This window comes from Ammospiza nelsoni, chromosome 1 (genome assembly GCF_027579445.1).
Source record: "Ammospiza nelsoni isolate bAmmNel1 chromosome 1, bAmmNel1.pri, whole genome shotgun sequence".
In the NCBI taxonomy this organism is placed as follows: Eukaryota; Metazoa; Chordata; class Aves; order Passeriformes; family Passerellidae; genus Ammospiza; species Ammospiza nelsoni.
In genome coordinates this window covers 52608644-52627575 of record NC_080633.1, presented here as the reverse complement: position 1 = coordinate 52627575, position 18932 = coordinate 52608644, and the positions used below count along the sequence as shown (strand labels likewise).

The following is an 18932-nucleotide window of genomic DNA, read 5'->3' as shown; positions in this document are numbered from 1 at the left end:
TATGCTGCTTCATGGGAAGAGTCACCAAGGGACTCTTGGTTCACCTTGCCTGTAGCTCTGGTGAGGCCTGTGTTCCATCACTTTGGGAAGTGATAATGTAGTGCCAACTTCTTATGGTTTGTGGGTGTTTTTTGGGCTTATTTTTTTCCTTTGGAGCCTTTGTGACAGCTTACACTGCTGTAACAACAAACAGCTGGAACTATATTTTCCAAAAAGGTATTCGGACCATGTGAAGAAGCAAAGGAGGTTTTCTTTCTTCTCTGCTTTAAAAAACCCAACTCCAAAAAAGGTTAGCTCCATATACATATATCCAAAACATCATTTTTTGGCACACAGGTCAGATAAAAAGCCGTAACATTTTTTCAGATAGTGAAGCCTGTCTTCTTTTTCTGATCTGACATTGCTAATTGAGTAGGTGGAACAGGATGCCTTTGTGGGATGCCTGTGGCTGTGGGAACCCTCCCCTCTGATGTCACCAGGAGCTGAGCTGCATTACAGTCTGTACTATTTGGCAGGGAAATGACTACACAGACACCACGCAGGGCAAGATCCAGCATGAGACAGCTTTTACAAAGCAACTGCTAGATAATAAGGCAATTAGAGATGAGAGGTGCAACTGGCAGCCACTGTTCCAAGCTGCCATGTGCTGCAAGGTGAACGTGGCAGCAGAGAAGGCAGAGGGAACAGTGACAAATTAAGCAGCCCTGCCTTCCTGCACCAATCTTAGCTCTATGCAGTGAGGAGTCACAAGGATGGATGTCTCTTACCTGTCCCACTCTGCTTCTCTCCTGCTGCCTAACCTTATCTTATCTAATAGCCACAAGCTGGATTTACCACAATCCACTTGTAGATGTCAAGGAGAAGAAAGCAGTGGCTTAAAGTCAGGTCCCTGTGCACAAATCACACTGGCCCTGACTGTGAATCAACGTGAAACCAATGCAAACATATGGGAAAAAGTGAAGTTTCAGTAGGAAAGGCTGCTGCATCAAATGCCCTGCTGGGCAGGGCTCAGGCAGCACAGTGGTGACTCTGCCCTAGCTGTGAGGTGACACACAGCACATGCACTGCCTCCCATGCATCTCATGTGCTATTTGCCTGTTAGAGATCTGCTGTGCTAGAGAAGCCCCAATGCCATTATAACCTACACCTGAATTTGTACAGATTGTCTGCAGACCAAACTGATCCTCTCCATCCAAAAAAAGCAGCAGTTTCTCTTGGTGGCCAAGATGGCCATGAGTGGTACAAAGGGCAGTGTGAAACAGAAATAATGCCCTTGGCCTGCAGCATAATTGATGTTTCCTTCTGATGTTTCCTTCTGTTAAAGCCTAGCTAGAGGAACTTCCTTTCATACTTCCTCAAAGGTAGGAAACAGCTTTTACTCAGCTGGACAGGGAGATTTCATACATGTGTTTTAAAAACCAGTTCATCCTGAGTCTGACTTTAGCAGTAAACTCTTCAACAGGATCTGTGTGGCCACAAAGGAAAGCAGAGCTTTGCACTAAGCAACATACACTAAAACTCTGGGAGCAGCAGCAGGAAAGGCACCTGCAGTGCAAGGAAAATGGGAAGGTTACAAAACCAGCAATCTCTTTCTGGCATGTGTTTCATCCTGCAGGACTATAAGACAGGGAAGCAGCTCAGCAGTCAGATCAGTGGGACAGCTATCACCACAGTGCTGGAGGGAAGGAAGGAGAACCACAATGAAGAAAAAACCAGACTCACACAAATTACCACCACATAGCTTAATCTTTACTAATAAAGCCAAAGAACAAAACATCAGCATTTTTTCCTCTTTTTCTGCCCAAAGAGCATTCCCATTTTTAACACTACTGCTTTTTGCAACAGATGAACTATTACACACAGACAAAGCAAACCAGGGAATATTAAGACATTTTCTACATTTGTAGTTTGATGTCATTTCTGAAGACAATGCCTTGGTGAAATGCACTTTTTCACCTTGACACTGTGTCTTTCCTTAAGGGGCCACCTAGATACCTCAATGCTGTGACAAACAGGAAGGAGGAGCCACGGGGAAAGTCACGTCAGGAAGATGAAGCAGGTGCACTGTCAAGACACTTCCCAGCTCAATACATTTCCAGTCTTACTCAGTTCTGAGAGGGCTCTGCAGAGGAAGATGGTGCCAGGCCCCACCATTGCAGAAGGCTGGCTGTGGTACCAAAGGGCAGGTAGCTGACTTGCTCATTAGCTTGATAGGTACACTCCAGCATCCTGGGGCTCTGCTCAGCATTCAGCTGTTCTTACTGTGTATATATCTGTGCAGTTTTAAAACTAGCAGGTTTTTTAATTCCCTTTAGGCTCCAGGCAGCCAAACTCACCTCCCACATGAGCCATTCCAAGCACAGTAGCCAAGACCAATATGCAGATAATCACTGAATGAAAAACCTGCCAGCTGACCCCCTAGTTAAACAGTCCATGCAACAGAGGCCTGGGATTTGCCAGGGTGGCCAGTGTTGGCAGGCAGTTCCTGTAAATGTGGTGAGCCCTTTCCCTGTTCACACACCCAACATGCTCTGCACCCACAGTGGAGGGGAAGGAACAAAGAGGTGGGTGTGGAACAAAGGGGTGATGTGAAACAGGATCAGAGCTGGCATCCACCTCTGTTAGTATCTCTCTGAGACTTCCCGGGCAAGTTTCCTTCCTGGCTTTTCCATGGGCAGGATCAGGGATCCACAGGCTGAAGAAAGAAACAGTTAGCTCTTGGCATTCTTGGCATGGAAGAATCTCTCATCGAGATGTCTCTGTTGGTACACTGTGCATTGCCTGCATGATCTTCCAGCTCTTCTTGTTCCTCACTGATCCCCCACATTATTAACTCCTTCTGTTCCTCACTTTTCTGCTCTGCTCCTGTTTGCTTCAGCCCAGCTGTCTGCCATGCAGTATTCCCCACTCCCACTGCCTTTCAGCATTTTCCCCAATCTCTGGCTATAGAGATGCAGCTGGGTTTGTTGCTCCCATCTCACCTTCTGCCTTTGACAGAGGGGTGGAGAAGTCTCTTCTGCTGCTCCCATGTTTTAATCCTCCCTGACAAACCAGCAGAGAACCTGCTACACTGTAATGTTAAGCTGTTTGTGCACTTACATTGCTGCTGCTGTCCAGCAGAACTGAATGGAGAAATTATTAACATTGCAAGGGATTTGGCAAGGGGCACTGGAACGTGCTCAAGGAAGTCACCTGCCAGGTGACAAATCAGGACCAATTTATGCAGGAGCAACAGTGCATCTCCAAGTCCAACCACAGACACTGGCACTCAGCAGATGGCCCACAGGTCACACATATCCTGATGTGTGCCCAAAAGGTCCAACTGTGCTATCTGTCACAGTCACACCTGACAGAAGATGCCAATTAAAATCAGCACCTGGACTGAGAGAGCACAGGAGACCTGGGGGACAATGACCACAGAGCCTGAGTGACTGGGAGTGCACTACGCTTCAGGTACTACCTGAGACATAAGCCTGCTCTGAGAGTACTCAAAGTATGTCCCACTTCTCCCAAACCAATGGCCTGATACTCAGGAGCACCTGGAGGCAGGTCTAGTGTTTCACAACCCCACCACACTACAAGGGGAAGCAAAGCACTAGCAGCAGTTAAGACTATGGAAAAAGAGCTTTTACTGTGTGAATTTGAAGATGAATTATACTTCAATTACAGCCACTAGCAACAGCTTCATATTGCTCAGTAATCTCTGCAGCTTCCAAAAGCAGCTGGTACTTATCACTCCTGTACTACTGCATGGGAGGGGAGGGCCAGAACAAATCACCACTTTGGTTCCACAGTAACAACCATCCTGAGCTACCTGCATGGGAGGCTTGCCCTGGCAGCCTCCCTTGCTCATCTGTATATGAGATGCTGCAGGAAAGGTTTATTCCAAATCGAGGTCTAGGAAAGGAGAAGCAGCTGTGCTGTCCAGGCTCTGCTGTTGGTGGCAGAGGGAGGTCAGTCCGGGTGACTCCATCTGCAGTTTAAGCTCATGGCATGGGATGGGCTTTGCAGCAGTGGGAAGGAGCATCTCCACCCTGCTATAAGCACCTAACACACTAACCACCTGCAGCTATCACAGGGAACAACAGAAGAAGCCTCCCACAACAGCAGCAAAAGACAAATCAGATCCCTTCCAACCTGCTAACTTTCTGAAAACAGAAAGGGCCTCACGCCTCTTCAACAAAACAGGCTGATCTCCACCAGCTTAGCTTGTAAGGACTGTGGAGAAAAAGGCAGAAAAAAAATGAACACAGAAACGTTTTTCACCTCTTTGTAGAGCTGCCAGCACACCAGTGAAGCTGGGCACCGTCCTGCAGCGAGCTCTCCCTGCGGTAAGCACGCTGCAGAAAGCAACACTGCTCTTGTGAGTCATGTACGGAGGTACAGGACAGAGATTCACACGGAGACCAGCTTGTGGCTAACAACAAAGGACTCGGATCAACACACAACACCGATAAACGTGCAGAGCATGGCAAAGACCTGAAGAGACAAATACAACAGAAAAGAGAAAAGTTCAAAACTTGACTTCTCTGGTCCTACATCTGAAGGTGTCACTTTAACAGAACTTAAGTGTGGCTTCTCCTGTTCATGCTCTAAAGACTTCATGGTCCTTTGGGGCAGAAGGGGTGAGAAAAGGGCTTTATCCATCTGTCGGTTCAGCGTCAATTTCGTTCACTATCAGAGGCACGAAACAGTCTCATCTCTTTTGGCATCAGTTTCCTTTCGAAATGATGGTTTTAGCTGTCCTGTTCCACTTTGTTTTCTCTCCTTTGAGGTCTAAGTTCAAACGCTGGAAACTGGGAAGTCTCCGGTACTGAAATGTCTGAGAGGAAGTGAATAGCTCCAGCCATGCCTAAAACATAAGAAGGAGATCATTGTGCACATTAAAACAGCACAGCTGACAGCAAAGGCAACAGCACCTATCTGAACACCTCCCTCACTGGCATCTTTTTTAAAAGAGGTGAACTTAGGCCCTACAGAAAGGCAAGTTCATCTGTACTTTGCCCAAAAAACAGATTTTCTTTTGAAATATCAAAGGCAAGAACCAAGATGTCTCTGCTAACATGTCTTCAACTGAACAACCTCAATGCTATTTCAAATTAAGAAAAAGTTAATCCAAGCTTGGACTGTCCTTCATAATTTGAGCAGCTCTTGCTTCTCATTTCATTGGTTAAAAGAAAAAGCCAGAACTTTATTGCACTTGTGAAGTACAGATTCATTTCCTCACTATCCATGAAGAGGCCATCCAGACCCCAAAGTGCATCACCCAGCAGAACTCATAGGGTGACAGACAGGAGAGGCACAACAAGGAAATCGTGCAAATAAAAGTTCAGTTTTATGCTAAAATCCTATTTTATAATCAGCTATGCCTACATATAAAGGAACCTTTCTGAATTACAGTATGTGATTGAAACAAAACACTTAGGACAATTCCATAAGATGCACATGCAACTTCTGTTCAAAGCATGCATGTTCAGGCAGAATTGGACAACTGCAAGCATGATTTTGGCTACAAAAAGAAACAAAGCCCCAATTTAGGAGGTTTTTCCATCTCAAATATGAGACTTCTATATTTTTCTTTTAAAAATCTAGACAATTAAAAACCAAAATATAAGCTCTATGTCCGCATTCAAGCACAAATCATCCATCTCTTTGCACTGTTTCACTTTCTCAACAAATTTCAAAGTTTTTATACAACAGATTTTATGCATGCTCTTTTCCCTCCCTACAAGAGCTCTCAGGAATAGGAATACTTATGCTTTTCTCCTTTAAGCCTCAAGACAATAACTCTGAATTTAGTAGGGCTGCATATAAACTCCTGCTCTCTTGTGTTCATTTACGCCCTGGACTGCTAATTTGCAAATATCCCTGCTCGGCTGCTGTAATTTCAAGTATCTGCGGCAGGTGGCACACGAGGCTCGTTGTTCATTGTGCAGCCACAGTGCTACCTTAAATCCCACTTGGATCTGTAATTCCTTAGTACTGATTCTGGAACATGAGGATGATACAAGGAATAGAAAATAAGCTATATTTAAAAAAATACAAAACTCTAGGAAAGTAACTGGTAACATCTTGGAACTTAAAGATAAGCCCCTAAGAACTCTGCACTGCTTTCCTAGTCAAGGGATTTGGATTCATATTAAAATGACCTCTTCCTTGGTTGAATATGGCAGCAGAGAATGCCTAGTTCTGACAGCTAGCAGCTAGATGGAGAACCCCTACCCACAGCTGCTCCTCTGCCCAGTCCCTCTGAAAAACCACCTGTGACAAAACTGCTGCCTGAACTTCTGTTTGCTTTAAACCAAGCTGCATCAGCACAGCAGAATTTTATTCTGGAGTAACACTGCCACTGGTTTTACATTCAAGCTGCTGAAATGAAAGCAGGAGTGAGAGCTGTGACAGTGAATGATTTTTCTTTGTCCTTTTCTAACCGCCACCTTCTTTTAGGCAGAAATGATGGTATGGGGGGGGGGGGGGTTTAATAGTGGAGGAACCCACCGAAGACTTCCCAACTCCTACACATGTGCCAAACTTGCAAGGATGCCCCTCTTCCCTGTAGTACAAGACCATTTGCAACACCAGCACTTTACCTTCAAAGAGGGAATAAGGTCGGTCAGGAATACGACATCCATGTGCACCATACTCCAAACACCATTCAGCAAACTGGGGAACACATTAAAAATATATTTTTATTCAAGACTGTTAAGTACAAACATGAGTATCTGAATTGCATTAATAGGTACAAAATGTGAAGCAGTGTAAGCAGACACACAACACATAAATCACTGAGATCAATTTGTCCTCCTTCAACCATGACAAGGCCTGCAATCAGGTTTTAAAATATGGATTTGCATAGAGTGAGTTTCAGTTTCATAACAATGTAATGTTGGGCTAGACATCTGCTTTTTGTAAATCAACCCTGCTACATGCCAAGGAAAAAATGCTGTAAGAAAAGATATACTTGGTCAAAATTTACTAATATTGTACCAGTCTCTTATCTCTCTTGTTGCTTAATTTATCCACAAACTGAGGACTTATAGCTGTTAATTGCATTTTGGTTTTCTTTCATTTCTGTGCACCAATTTAGAGCATTCAATCTTCAGCTGTCATTAATTAGTTTCATTTATTTGCTCTTCCTAAGCCTTATGAAAAATCATTATAAATACAGTTAGACAATTATGGTCATCAATGTTTTGTGGGAGGAGATGGATTACCATTAAAAAGAGTTAACAGTGTCTTTCTCACATTTGATCAGCACTGCTGCTGTAGCTACATTAGACACACATGGCTTATGAACCACACCTGGATCAATTCAGTAACAACCAGCTACTTCTCCTTTATGGCTCCGCAGAGCATCAGGGGGGCACAAGCTCCCCTGGCATTTCTGTGCTTGGACACAAACCACTGCTGGTTTGAAATATATGCACAGACTCCTGCAAAGCAAACGGCTGAGAGGTCTCTCCCTGCTCCCCCGGCAGTTTGGCCTATCTGCTGGCAAACACATCAACCTAAATAGAGGGTGTCCCTGCTCTAGAGCTGGGGCTTTATGGGGTCTAAGCATGACTCCAGAGCCATCAGTCTGTTCATTAGAAGGAAAGGGGTGGTATTTCCTTTCTCCCTCACCTCCCACTCTGCTCTGTTTAAATATTTAGTGGAGGATGATCATCTTCTCTTGATAGAGGTATGTGCATATGTGTCTGTCTTCAGGTAACACAAGGAAAAAGCCACAAACACTGTGATTCACACTGTTATTAAGAACTGATTAAACATTTCTGTTCACCCTCTGGGTATAGATCTCCAAACTATGGTTGAATTCTCCCATGTAATCCTGTCTTAAATGTGAGGACCAAACATGTTTATGGCATATTTCTAAGATACAATCAATTCTTGCAACATCCACATCTGATTGCACACTAGCCTTGATTATTACTTCCAGCCTGGGAACTGCAACAGAAATTTTAAAAATGCACCTTAGGCTACTGAAACACAACCATCATTTGCAAGTTCATAGCTTCAGCACAATTGTGATCCAGTAAGCCACAGGATCTTAATGTTTAACTGGTGGGGGGAGAAGAGGGGGAAGAAACAATATCTTAAGAAGACATCTGACATTATTTGTCACACAGACTGGCATGCTTGCCACCAACAGTGGCAGTCACAATGCTGAACAGCACAGGGCTCAATGCTCTGTTGCCTGCAGCCCAGGATGCCACAGCCCCTGTCTCCTCTTACACACAGGCCAGCTATGAGTGCCTCAGCTCCTGACAATTGGAGAGAAAAGCTGTGAGGATAAAATGTGAAGGACAAAACAGGGGTCTCCTCTATTCAAGTTCTTGTGGTTCATTTGTGAAACAGCTTCATGGCTTTCATGAGGTAACCAGGTATTCCAGGCAAGACTCCTTCCCCTGGGCTTGATGTTTTTGGTGTGAAGAAGCACCCCTGGGAGGGCAGCCATCTCATTCTCTCCGTTACATGCCTCTAGGTACCTTCATGTTTGCTTCCCTGCACACTCTGGCTCAGAAAGAAAAGATTTCAAGAATGCCAGACAAGCAAATTCCTCTGCCTGTCTCCCCTTACTCTGCCTGTTGTCTCCCCACTCTCCCACTTAGCATCCCCAAGGGGATGCTGGAGATGCTGAGTGGCAGAGTGGCTGCAAATCCACTGCCTGACTATGGTGGGCAGCTCCAGCAAACAGACTTTGGCCACGGCATCACAACCTCCTTCTTAGAGGGATTTCAGGTACGTATCAGAGTCTCTGCCTTTCCTGGCTTTGAGACAGATATGTTAGCTTTTCTCTAGATAGGTGTGGACAAACATCTGGCTCTCTTGGGCCAGAAATGCAGTAGCACCAGGAGCTGCCCAGAGCTGCACAAGGTGTGCTAGCATGGAGGATGATAGGGAGAGCTGACAGCCGTGCTGCCAGCAATGCCTGCAGAGTGCTGTGGCTCACACATCAGCAGTGGGTGACTCCATGTGTAACAAAGTCACACATTTGCTGTGGGAGCACTAGGGTTTTATTTCAATCTCTAGGATGCAGGTATGTCTACAGGTGTCCTCACAGCATGATGCTTTGGTAAATGTCAGACAAGCAGGAGATCTTTAAAGCTCTGCTGAGAGAGGAAAGGCTGACTGCAGAGATGAATACAGTAACTTTACATATGGCCAATATTCACTAAAAAACACCTAGGAAGCAACTCATCAAATTTCATTTGCAATACTGTGTAAAAGGCTTCAGCTAAAAAGCTGTGTACACAATATAAAACCTCATGTCAGTGAACTAAACTGGGAAAAAAAAAAAAACAACAAACCAAACCAAGGTCTTAAAAGGTTGGAAAACAGGCAGAGAAAGCCTTCTCCTTCAGTAAGTGCTAGCAGAGTCAGGAGCTGAGAGCAGAAATTGGACAATTCCAATGGAAAAATTCTGAGTGTGTCTTTCTCTGCAATTTGTATTAATAAAAAAACTCAAAGTGAGCAATTCAATAACTGCAATTCAGAGCTCTAAAAGCCCCAAACAGGCACTAGTTTGAAAACAAATAATTACAAAACACAAATACAAACAGCTTGAGGACCTGAGGAGGACAGTGAAACTCTCAGTGGAATAATTAGCACCACATAACATCAGTCTGTTATCGTTCAGGCAGGCTAATTTCCAGGCTCTTATTTTCTTCTGAATACGTTTAGTCTCTCCCCTCTTACAAATAATTTGTCTGTTTCACTCTGCTTATTAAGACAGTGCCTGCCCGACAGACACAGTTGAAGCTGTCCAGCCAAAGTGAGCGAAGTGGGGCAGTGATGGGCCCTGTTACCCCAGCCAGCCCCAGGGCACATCAGCCCAGCCCCAGCCCAGTCTGTACAGCACTGGGATGTGAAAGGGAGCAGTGATTTTGAGGCATGCTGCAGAGCTCACCTTGCAAGCTCGGTAGAGGTACTTTCTGTCCTGAGTTAGGTTATAGAGAGACAAGAAGGAGTAGCCATTGCCAGCAGTACCATGGCAGATCCCATACCCTTTTCTCAATAAACCTCTCTGCCAGATGACATCACTGCAATCCATAGCATCTTTCAGGTATTTATCCTCTTTAAAAGTCTGTGGAATAAAAACAGAGAATAAACACACATCAATTGAAGTATTAATGAAAACAAAAGGAAGCTGCTCCTGACAGATGTTCTGCTGTTTGTGTAGGGTTTTTCCATATAAAATTTATTTTTAATTTTAATAATCTATTCTTCATAGACTTCTCTTTCTTTCCTTAGTAGGTTGTTTCTCCTTTTCCTGCAGGGAAAAGAAAAAACTTTTCGGGTTTTTGCTTTCAAAATCAGGACCAAAGAAAAAACTCAAGTTCGAGGCCTTTGGTTCTAAAACCTACAATCTATTTGAATATTATGTGGTCCTTTTTTCTTCATTTTCTATTCCCAAACCAGAATTTGAAAATACAGAAATGTGAAGCTGCCTCCAAGAAACGTAAAACAGAATAATGGATATCAAATCTGGTCCTAAATTGCTGGTCTGGTCTTCATGACTAATTCTTCCTGTTTGCTCACTGTCTGCCTTCAATTTCACGTCAAAAATGCACAAGAATATCTCTTTGCATAGCACAGGACTCTTTTCTCTGCCACAAATACAAGCAGGAACCCCACATTTCCTTTATGAGTACTTGTACTAGTATATTTGTAGAGTATATACTCAGAAGCAGTAGTCAGTTTGAGCAAAGGAACACTTTTGCAAAGTTTACTGCAACTGATATACATTTTAAACATAGAGGGCTCATGCAGAAAGAAGCAAACAAAAGCAAGGAATTTAGCTGAATTCCACCTTTATAAAGCCACTTTGCTGCTCACCTTTGCCTAAGTCACTTTACAGATCAACAAACAAACAAAACCCCAAACCAACAACAACAAAAATCCTAACCAAAATAACCCCAACAAAACAAACCTGATGCACTGCTGTAGACCTAGTCCTTTGGAGATGGTATCCCCTGCCAAACTATTTAGTAAGATAATAGAAGCAACTAACATGCAAGATTCTTAAATTCACAAGTTTGATACAGGAAGTGCCTCTCTCTGAACAGGGTTTGCCAGCTGTTTAGCCATAACATTTTGAATTAAGGCCTGGTGACAGCACTTGATTTCCAGGACAAACACTGCTGTCTGTTATCACAAGTCCTGTATGAAAGCATAGCCAGCAAAACACATGCCAACTTTTTTCTTTCAGTGCTTCAAAAAGAAGAATAGAAAAACATATGTTTCATCACTTTAAACACAGAGAGGCCAAAAAGGAGACTGCTAATCAGAAATTAGTCCTATCCCTCTCACCTCTTGCAAAACATTTTGTGCTGGGGAAAGCATCACATTGACAAAGAAGGAGAGAGTGGAGAAGTGTTAAGTCAAACTCTTGCCACAGTCCAAAGAAAAAGCAACTGCAACTGCTGTTACATGCAGCAATGCTGTAAGAAATTTAAAGTTCACATTTCAGGTAGCAGCATAAGTAATATTCCATGAACCAAGCCTGCTTTTCATCAGCCCACCCAGATGCCAACCAGGGAATCTGTCAAGGAGGGCTGTCAAAAGCAAGAATCAATTTGCATAAATTTAATTAAATGGCATACTTTCAAATGTCACGCAAATCAGAAGCACACAAAAAGTCAGGTAGCAAACCTAGCTAAGAATGGAGAAGGGCAAACAGCAGGTTTGTGGTAGCTCAGCAGTTTTATTTATGCCCTGGAAGGGGCCTGGGATCTTAGCTCTGACATTAAATTCTCCAGAGTTATATCTTAATAAAGGAGTAATTTATGGAAGGCATTCTTTGGCAAGGCACATGAACCTATATTTTTGAAAACCAACATAATTGTTAAAACTCTTGGGATGAAGATTCAAAGAATTTACATCAAAGTTCTCACACCCAGGACTCTGCTGCCAAACTCTTTAAATATACATCTCTTTTCCAAGAAAGTTTAGTAACTGCTAGTGCCCTGAGAAGAAATTTTAGCTACTTATTTTTCTCTTTAAAACATACCAATGTAAGTATTCTGAGATTTTTAGGTGTCTTGCTTGGGGTTCTTGTTCAAAAGCCTAGATCTAGAAATACACAATATAAAGTCTTGCAAACAGGCCTGCATACACGTCTCTCTGTGAAGACAGAGGTATATATACATACATATGTGTATATATATACAAATATCTAAGAGCTTGGTGCTAATTACACCAAGGCTGTGGCTTTGATCCCTGCTCGGACCACAGACTTAAGGGCTGGACTCGATGATCACTGTGTCCCCTCCAACCCAGAATATTCTGTGAAATCTATGCACACAGAATGATTTACCTTATAAGCCTGCATGAGCATGTGGATGACTCCAGGGGCACCATGGCACCAGTGAACCAGCCTGTCAGTCTCATTGCTCAGTGATGATGGGTAGTTCCCAGATCGGAATTTTTTATGACGCACGTAGTCAATGCTTGGCTTCACCAGCTCTGTCAGGGTCTCCTGGTCCACATTTGCAATTGGCTGAGGAAAATATTAAAACAAACATCACTAAATACATCAACAGAAGTAGTAACAAATTGTGTATCAACACTTAATTCTACAATCTGTTTTCAAGTATCCTACATAAGTGCCCTTGATCCAAATACTGTGAATCACATCCTACAGATTTAATTAATGCCTGCTTATTACACCCTTGCTAAGAGCATTTTTACAGTCATTGCAGAGACAAAGAAATTGGGGCACCAAGTTGTTACCTGTCTTAATGGAGGTGACACAGAAAGATTATGGAAGAACTGAGAACAGCGTATGACGACTCCCAGACCTCTCTTTGTAACTTAAAATAGGGACAACACTTACAGAAGAAAGACAGTTTTGTACACATGGTGCTCATAATACAGACTTCCAATATAATGGGTTACACATTTTGTTTTAAAAATAACAATTTCCCAACAAATGAAGGAAAGTGTATATAGCAGCATACCTGGCAAGAGATTTCTGAAGGCTCAAGTTTTCCGTCATAAACAAAGCTCCCTGAAGCTATGGGCTATAAATCTGCATTTCCAATTTCAGAAGCAATAACTACCTCACCAAATACCTAAACATCTTTGTACTACAAAATCATCCTTCAGTTGCTCTTAGGAATTTCCTTAACTAATTTTTTTGTTTAATTTACATCCTTGTCAAATAGAGAACACATCCATAATCCTGCATTTTCCTTGTAACTAAAGGTATAGAAGCCAAGTAACTGTGGTGTCTGCATTTGCTCTTGGTTGGCATTCCCTCCACTAACAGCCCATTTTCCACCATTGTAACAGCAGAGCTCTGTATTTTGACACAATCTATATGATTTCTGGAATTTCTGCAAGCTTTGGGAACAACCACAGGCACTGGAGCCTATAACAGCCTAATAACTGACCTTATTTTTTAAAATAACTTGTCTTTATTACTGATTCAATGTCATAAAATTCCACTGTTTCCCACCAGCTCCAGCACATTTGTATTCAACAGGTGAGCACACTCCTAGAATTCAAAGTCTGGCAGCCAAATGAATGCAAACTTTCAATAGCTATATTTTGAGTAATCTGAAGAAATGAGAAGCCTCTATTTCCCCTCAGCCAGAAGACCAAAACACCCCAAAGTTAATCAGCTCTCACTCAGAATCCTCCCTGTGTGGGAGGGAGACTTCATAGGAATGTTTGTGTTGGGGCTCTTGATTTCACAAGGCAATCCTGCAGAAGAAGGCAAAGAGGATGGGCACCAGCAATAAATGCCTTCAGTTGGGAGCTGTGCAAGGCAAGCCCAGGCCAGCTCAGAAATCCTTAGGAGGTAAATCCAAGAGGAGCAGGGCTCTTTACAAACCTCTTTACCTTGTGTTTCCAAGAAGATTTGAGTACAAGGGAGTTTCTTGCCCAAGCTGCTGAGGCTCCCAGCACTCACTTCAAACAGCTAAAGAGTAACCTACAGGTGTGTGTCCTGACTTTCTGGCCAAGAGCAATGGTATGCAAACAGACACTTTTGTTTCAGGGTTAGTGAAAGATCTTAGAGTAGAGACTTCCTAGCTAGCACTTCAGAATCCTCCCTCTACCTCCTGGATGAGTTACTTATCATGGCTAAGCTCTTATTCTTCTAGCAGCCTGTAAATAACTCCAGCAATATCTGTTTTCCCCAGTTTAAGAAGTGTTTGGACAACACTCTGGGAACATAGTATGATTTTTGGGGTGTTCTGTGCAGGGCCAGGAGTTGGACTTGATGACCTTGATTTGTCCTTTCCAACTCAGTATATTCTATGATTGTATGATATAGGTGTTGTACAGGAATTACCCTCAGTAACCTTCACATCTCAGGTGCAATGTTCAATGCCTTTTTTTTGTTATCAAATAACCACTCAACAAACCATGTCTTGAATTCTTTGATGAAAATACAGCAAAATTCACCCCATTTGGCGTGGGAGGGATGAGGAAAGTATGGGACTGATATGCCATCTTCTTCTGCAGTGGATGACTCAACCTTGCATGACTCACAATATTTAACATACAGTGAAAATATGGTAATCTAATGCTGCATAAACAATGGCTTTCTGGTAATTCTTAAAAGCAGCAATTACATGTAAAGGAAAAATAACTAGGATTTTAACATGTAGAATAGCTTCTCCTCAAACCAAAAAGCAATGAGCAATGATTTCTGCTATCAGCCTTGAATAGTAAATGAAGCATGGAGCCTTTAAGGAACCTTCCTTAGAAGACTAGATGTTTCTCTGAAAATCTAGCACAAGCAGGGAAAGAAAAAGAGAAGCCAGAAAGCTGAAAGAAGCAGAAGGGGGTGGACAACCTTGCTGAAGAAAGCAGTAGGTAAAGATAGGAACAGGGTAAATCAGAACAGCCTGGGGCCCCAGTGGGATGGTCACTGCAGAAAATGGGTATAGTAAGGTTAAGACACACCCCAGGTAGCAGAGCAGTAGCTACTTCTATAGCAAAGTCAGCTGGTTTAACCAGAACTGCTGGTGGAAATGGTGTAAGGTAATCTGAAACACAGCATTTCCTCTAAGCAAGGAATGGCTGAGCAGTGGCAGCACCAAATACCAGCGCAATCACTTCTGCAGTGAACACTGGTACACAGCTGCAGACTGTGAGGATGTACAGCCCTTCCATTTGCCTGAAGGAAACTCATTCTGCTTGAGCTGGCAAGGAAATTCATATTTACAGAGATGTGCAGACTGGCAGCAGCACCTTCAAAAACCAGAAAGAGGTGCAATAAAGTTTTGTAGCTCTGTGGCAATCTTCTATAATGAATCTTAAGGCTCTTTTCCCAGACTGTAGAACAAAAATAATCATAAATTCTATTGGAAATCTCAGGGCAGGGGGAATTGATTTAAGTATGAGAAAGAGGAGGTTTACAGAAGAGAGGAATCTCACTAAGGAAAACAAAAAGAGGAAAACAGAGGTCATAAATACACAAAAGTACATCAGACTTTTGCGTGAGAAATGGGGGAGCCAAGGAAGAAGAAAAACATCTAAATATTAAAAGCATACTGAAGACAAACATGTGATTAAGGATAGTCTTCCAATACCATCAAGACAGTAGGGGGGGAAAAAATCACTACAGAAGAGAGGAAGGGCATGGAGGACAGGAGGCACCAGCAGTGCAATAATTTTAAAATGGCAAAAAATTGAAGAGTGATGGATAGTGAGTAAGTGAATTTTTAGCTGTTCTAACTGCAGGTACCAGAAGAAGTATGAAGATGAGAGAAAGCACTTCACTGTCTTTGCTGAGGACAAGAAATCAGATCCTGAAAAGCTGGTGCTCTGAACCACAGCTCAAGAGTTAATTCATTCTAATGTGATCCTACCCTAGTCACAGTTTTCCTCTGCTATCAAACCCTTAGGCAGCACCTCAGCACAGCTCTGTGCTGCAGTGTAACTCCAAGTTGTGAGACCCTGATCCAGCACAACACTGCACATGCATGAAAGCTGAAGATATGATCCCTCTGATCAAAAAGTCTCTGCTATTTCACCCCAGCCAAGAGAAGATGTTCTTACCTGCATGAGCATGTAGTAGATGCCAGCCACTCCATGGGCTGCTCCAACATACTGCTTCCTGTGCCACTGATACAGCAGAGGACAGCGCTCTGTCTTCCGCTCCTCCTTGGAGAAGTTCTTCCCCGACTCAATAATAGCATCTATTACCTAAGGAAAAGAACATATCCTGATGTTGCTTTCTTCAATTCAGAGGGTTTTGCTTCTGCATGACTAAACCCACAACAAACAATAAGCCACAATACAGTGGTAGGACAACAATATTCAACTCATTTGGATTTGAGTGCTGAGGGAGAAAAGGTATTTTCCTTAATGATGAATTAAATTATATTTTAAGAGTAAAAATGTAATCTATCAATATTTCTAATTACTTTTTTTCCAGCCCTGGCTTCTCTGGTTCTGGTATCCGCAAAATGGTCATGGCATGCTCCCCACGCTAAATTTCCTTTCTTTTAACTTAAAATACTTGCACACTTCCGGGGTTTTTTTGGTAACAATGTCTCAAATGGTCAAAATTAGTTACATATTGACTTATTTCCTTGGCTGGACACAGACCCACCCACACTGGCCTGTCCCAGCTGGGCAGCAGGGAAAGGGGGAAGAGACTGAATGAGACGAAATTGGGTTTCCAGCTCTAGGCCCCTCTTCTCTCCAGCACCCCTCTCTTAAATTGCTTGAAATATGTATGGGAGTGATCCCAGTTCAACCTCAGTGATACTGTGATGCTGGAGAGAGAGAAGTGTCCTACCTCTTTGATAACAGACTGTGGGACAGTGTCTGGACCGATTTCAGTGTTCAGGTACAGCAAGGCATACAGGTAACCTGCTCTGCCGTAGAGCAGCTCATCTGGAAGTTCAGAATCTGTGCTGATGACTGTCCTCTGGAGCTGCAACAACCTGCATCACACAATGAAGGTGGGGAGAGAGGATCTTCTGTAGAGACCACACTGCATTGCACAAGCCCATCAATCCAACCAGAAGCAGAACAAATGGTGAAGCCCCACCAACCCCCTTCAACCACTCCCAGCCCAGCTGGCTGCTGGGTTTACAGGCAGGAGTTCTGCACACCTGCCATCCTGGAGATGGGAAACTCTGTGAGCCAGAGCCAGGCCAGTATCAGCACAGCTGTCAGGATTCTGTGCAGGCAGAAACAGATGCAGGGTAGGAGAGGGAGAAGCCCAGAGAGCTACTCCAGCAAAGACAGAAATCTCCTGGAACCTCTGGGAATTTCACCAAAGTGAGGAACACTCAACTATACATGTTTAAGAGGGGAAAAAACAAACACACAATAAACCCCAATACCACCATTTGTCATTCCCTCTCCTCAGAAAACACACTGTCTCAAACATTTAGCACCTCAGTTTTGAAAAGCACGCTGCTATAGTGCACAAGTGTTTTGCTTGCCTTTAGCAGTGAAAAAACGAGAAACAAGAAGTGCTGGCGGTGGTAATCCTCTTTTTCTCCAGAATGACTCTCTGCTAATACTCTACCAGTCTGTATTAGCACCGAGGTGGGTCAGAGATCTGTTTTATGGCCCCTCCCTCCCTATCTCTTCCTATCTTTTCTGATTAAATTGATATTTAGATGAAACCATGGTGATGATCCCATTTTAAATTGGGGGAGGGGTAACAACAATCTGGATTAAGACTAAATTCAATTCCCAGATTCCTCCAGTTATTATTTCTCAGGAGAAATGTTAGCATTAATATCATGCCATAGCAAAACCACTGACCTCAATCATGTGTTTATGCTGTCCCTGCTCAATACTAGGAAAAAGCTACTAAAAAACCCCAGTTTTATATCTCCTTTCTCAGAGCTATGCTTTGGGTTTAGAATTAAATTATTTTCTTCTAAATTGTCCACTATTAAGTTTTATTGTTGAACTCATACAACTGGACAAGGTAAAAAAAGTGAAATCACAGATAACATTTTACATCTATAATGTGCTACTCAGCTGGTGTCATGTATATATTAGTAAACAAAAAAGTTATGATATAAACAAATAATCAAACTAAACTCCTTTTCACTACTCCTCATAGAAATTATTTTCCAAGGAGAGGCAACCCTAAGATTTACTGCTAATCTCATTTTGCTATACTCATGCTTTTTGCCTTACAGTAAGCAATGCTGCTTTCTGAGCTGCATTCAAAATGACATGCCCAAGCTGACTGCCAGTTGTAAAAGCAAAAAACCCCAAACCTAACACTCATTTCAAAACTGAAATATTCATTCAGGAACAGCAGCAGAGGTTAATCACACTAGGATTCTAGAACAGAAAGAGACCAATTACATTTCCAAACATAAACTAGAATGGAGATGAGGACATAAGCCTCGTTGCAAATTCTGCCAGCCTGAGGTGTGCTGCGAGATAGCTATCAGATGGACTGTGGTGCTGAATGCAAGCCCCCCAGGGTTCCAGGGCTTCCAGCCTTTGCTGGGATAGCAATCAACTGTACCAGCAAAGGCACAGTCAGCTCTCTAATGAAGCTACACTAAATGGGATTTCTTGAGACATTTGTTCCATTTAGATTACTTTGAAAAAGGGCTGGAATTTTTTCAGGCCACCCTTCATATGCTCTGACCTAATTAAATTCTTTGCCTTTACAAATCTGCTCCTGCAAATACTTCCTCTTTGATATATTAAATTTTTGTTATGTATCAATCCCATACACCGTGTTTCTGTCTGCCTGCATCCAGACCCAGTGCACATGTTTTGTAATGAATCTACAACTAAGACCCACTCTTTACAGAAAGCATCACATACTGCACAAGCACTACATATTGCTGATGACAAGAGCGTGGCTTTTGTTAAATGTCACTTCAATGTGACAAAATCAGAACGTGTGTGCACTACAGATATGCCCAGGACATCCTGTCCTAACAGCGATAGAGGACTCAAGATAAACGACTAAATATGAATCC

At 42.9% G+C, this 18932-nt stretch overlaps 1 protein-coding gene across 1 annotated transcript in view; it reads right to left on the bottom strand.

The window, feature by feature from the left end:
• Positions 1-1727: 1727 nt before the first annotated feature.
• Positions 1728-18932, bottom strand: part of LANCL2 (LanC like glutathione S-transferase 2) — a 33680-nt gene continuing 16475 nt past the window's right edge. Inside the window, exons 4-9 of the mRNA XM_059475805.1 lie at positions 16760-16907; positions 16015-16161; positions 12317-12499; positions 9908-10084; positions 6591-6663; positions 1728-4852 (exon numbers count right to left, since the gene is read on the bottom strand). Coding sequence (XP_059331788.1) covers positions 4737-4852; positions 6591-6663; positions 9908-10084; positions 12317-12499; positions 16015-16161; positions 16760-16907 — 844 coding nt within the window. The 3' untranslated portion in view covers positions 1728-4736. The remainder of the gene's footprint in view (positions 4853-6590; positions 6664-9907; positions 10085-12316; positions 12500-16014; positions 16162-16759; positions 16908-18932) is intronic.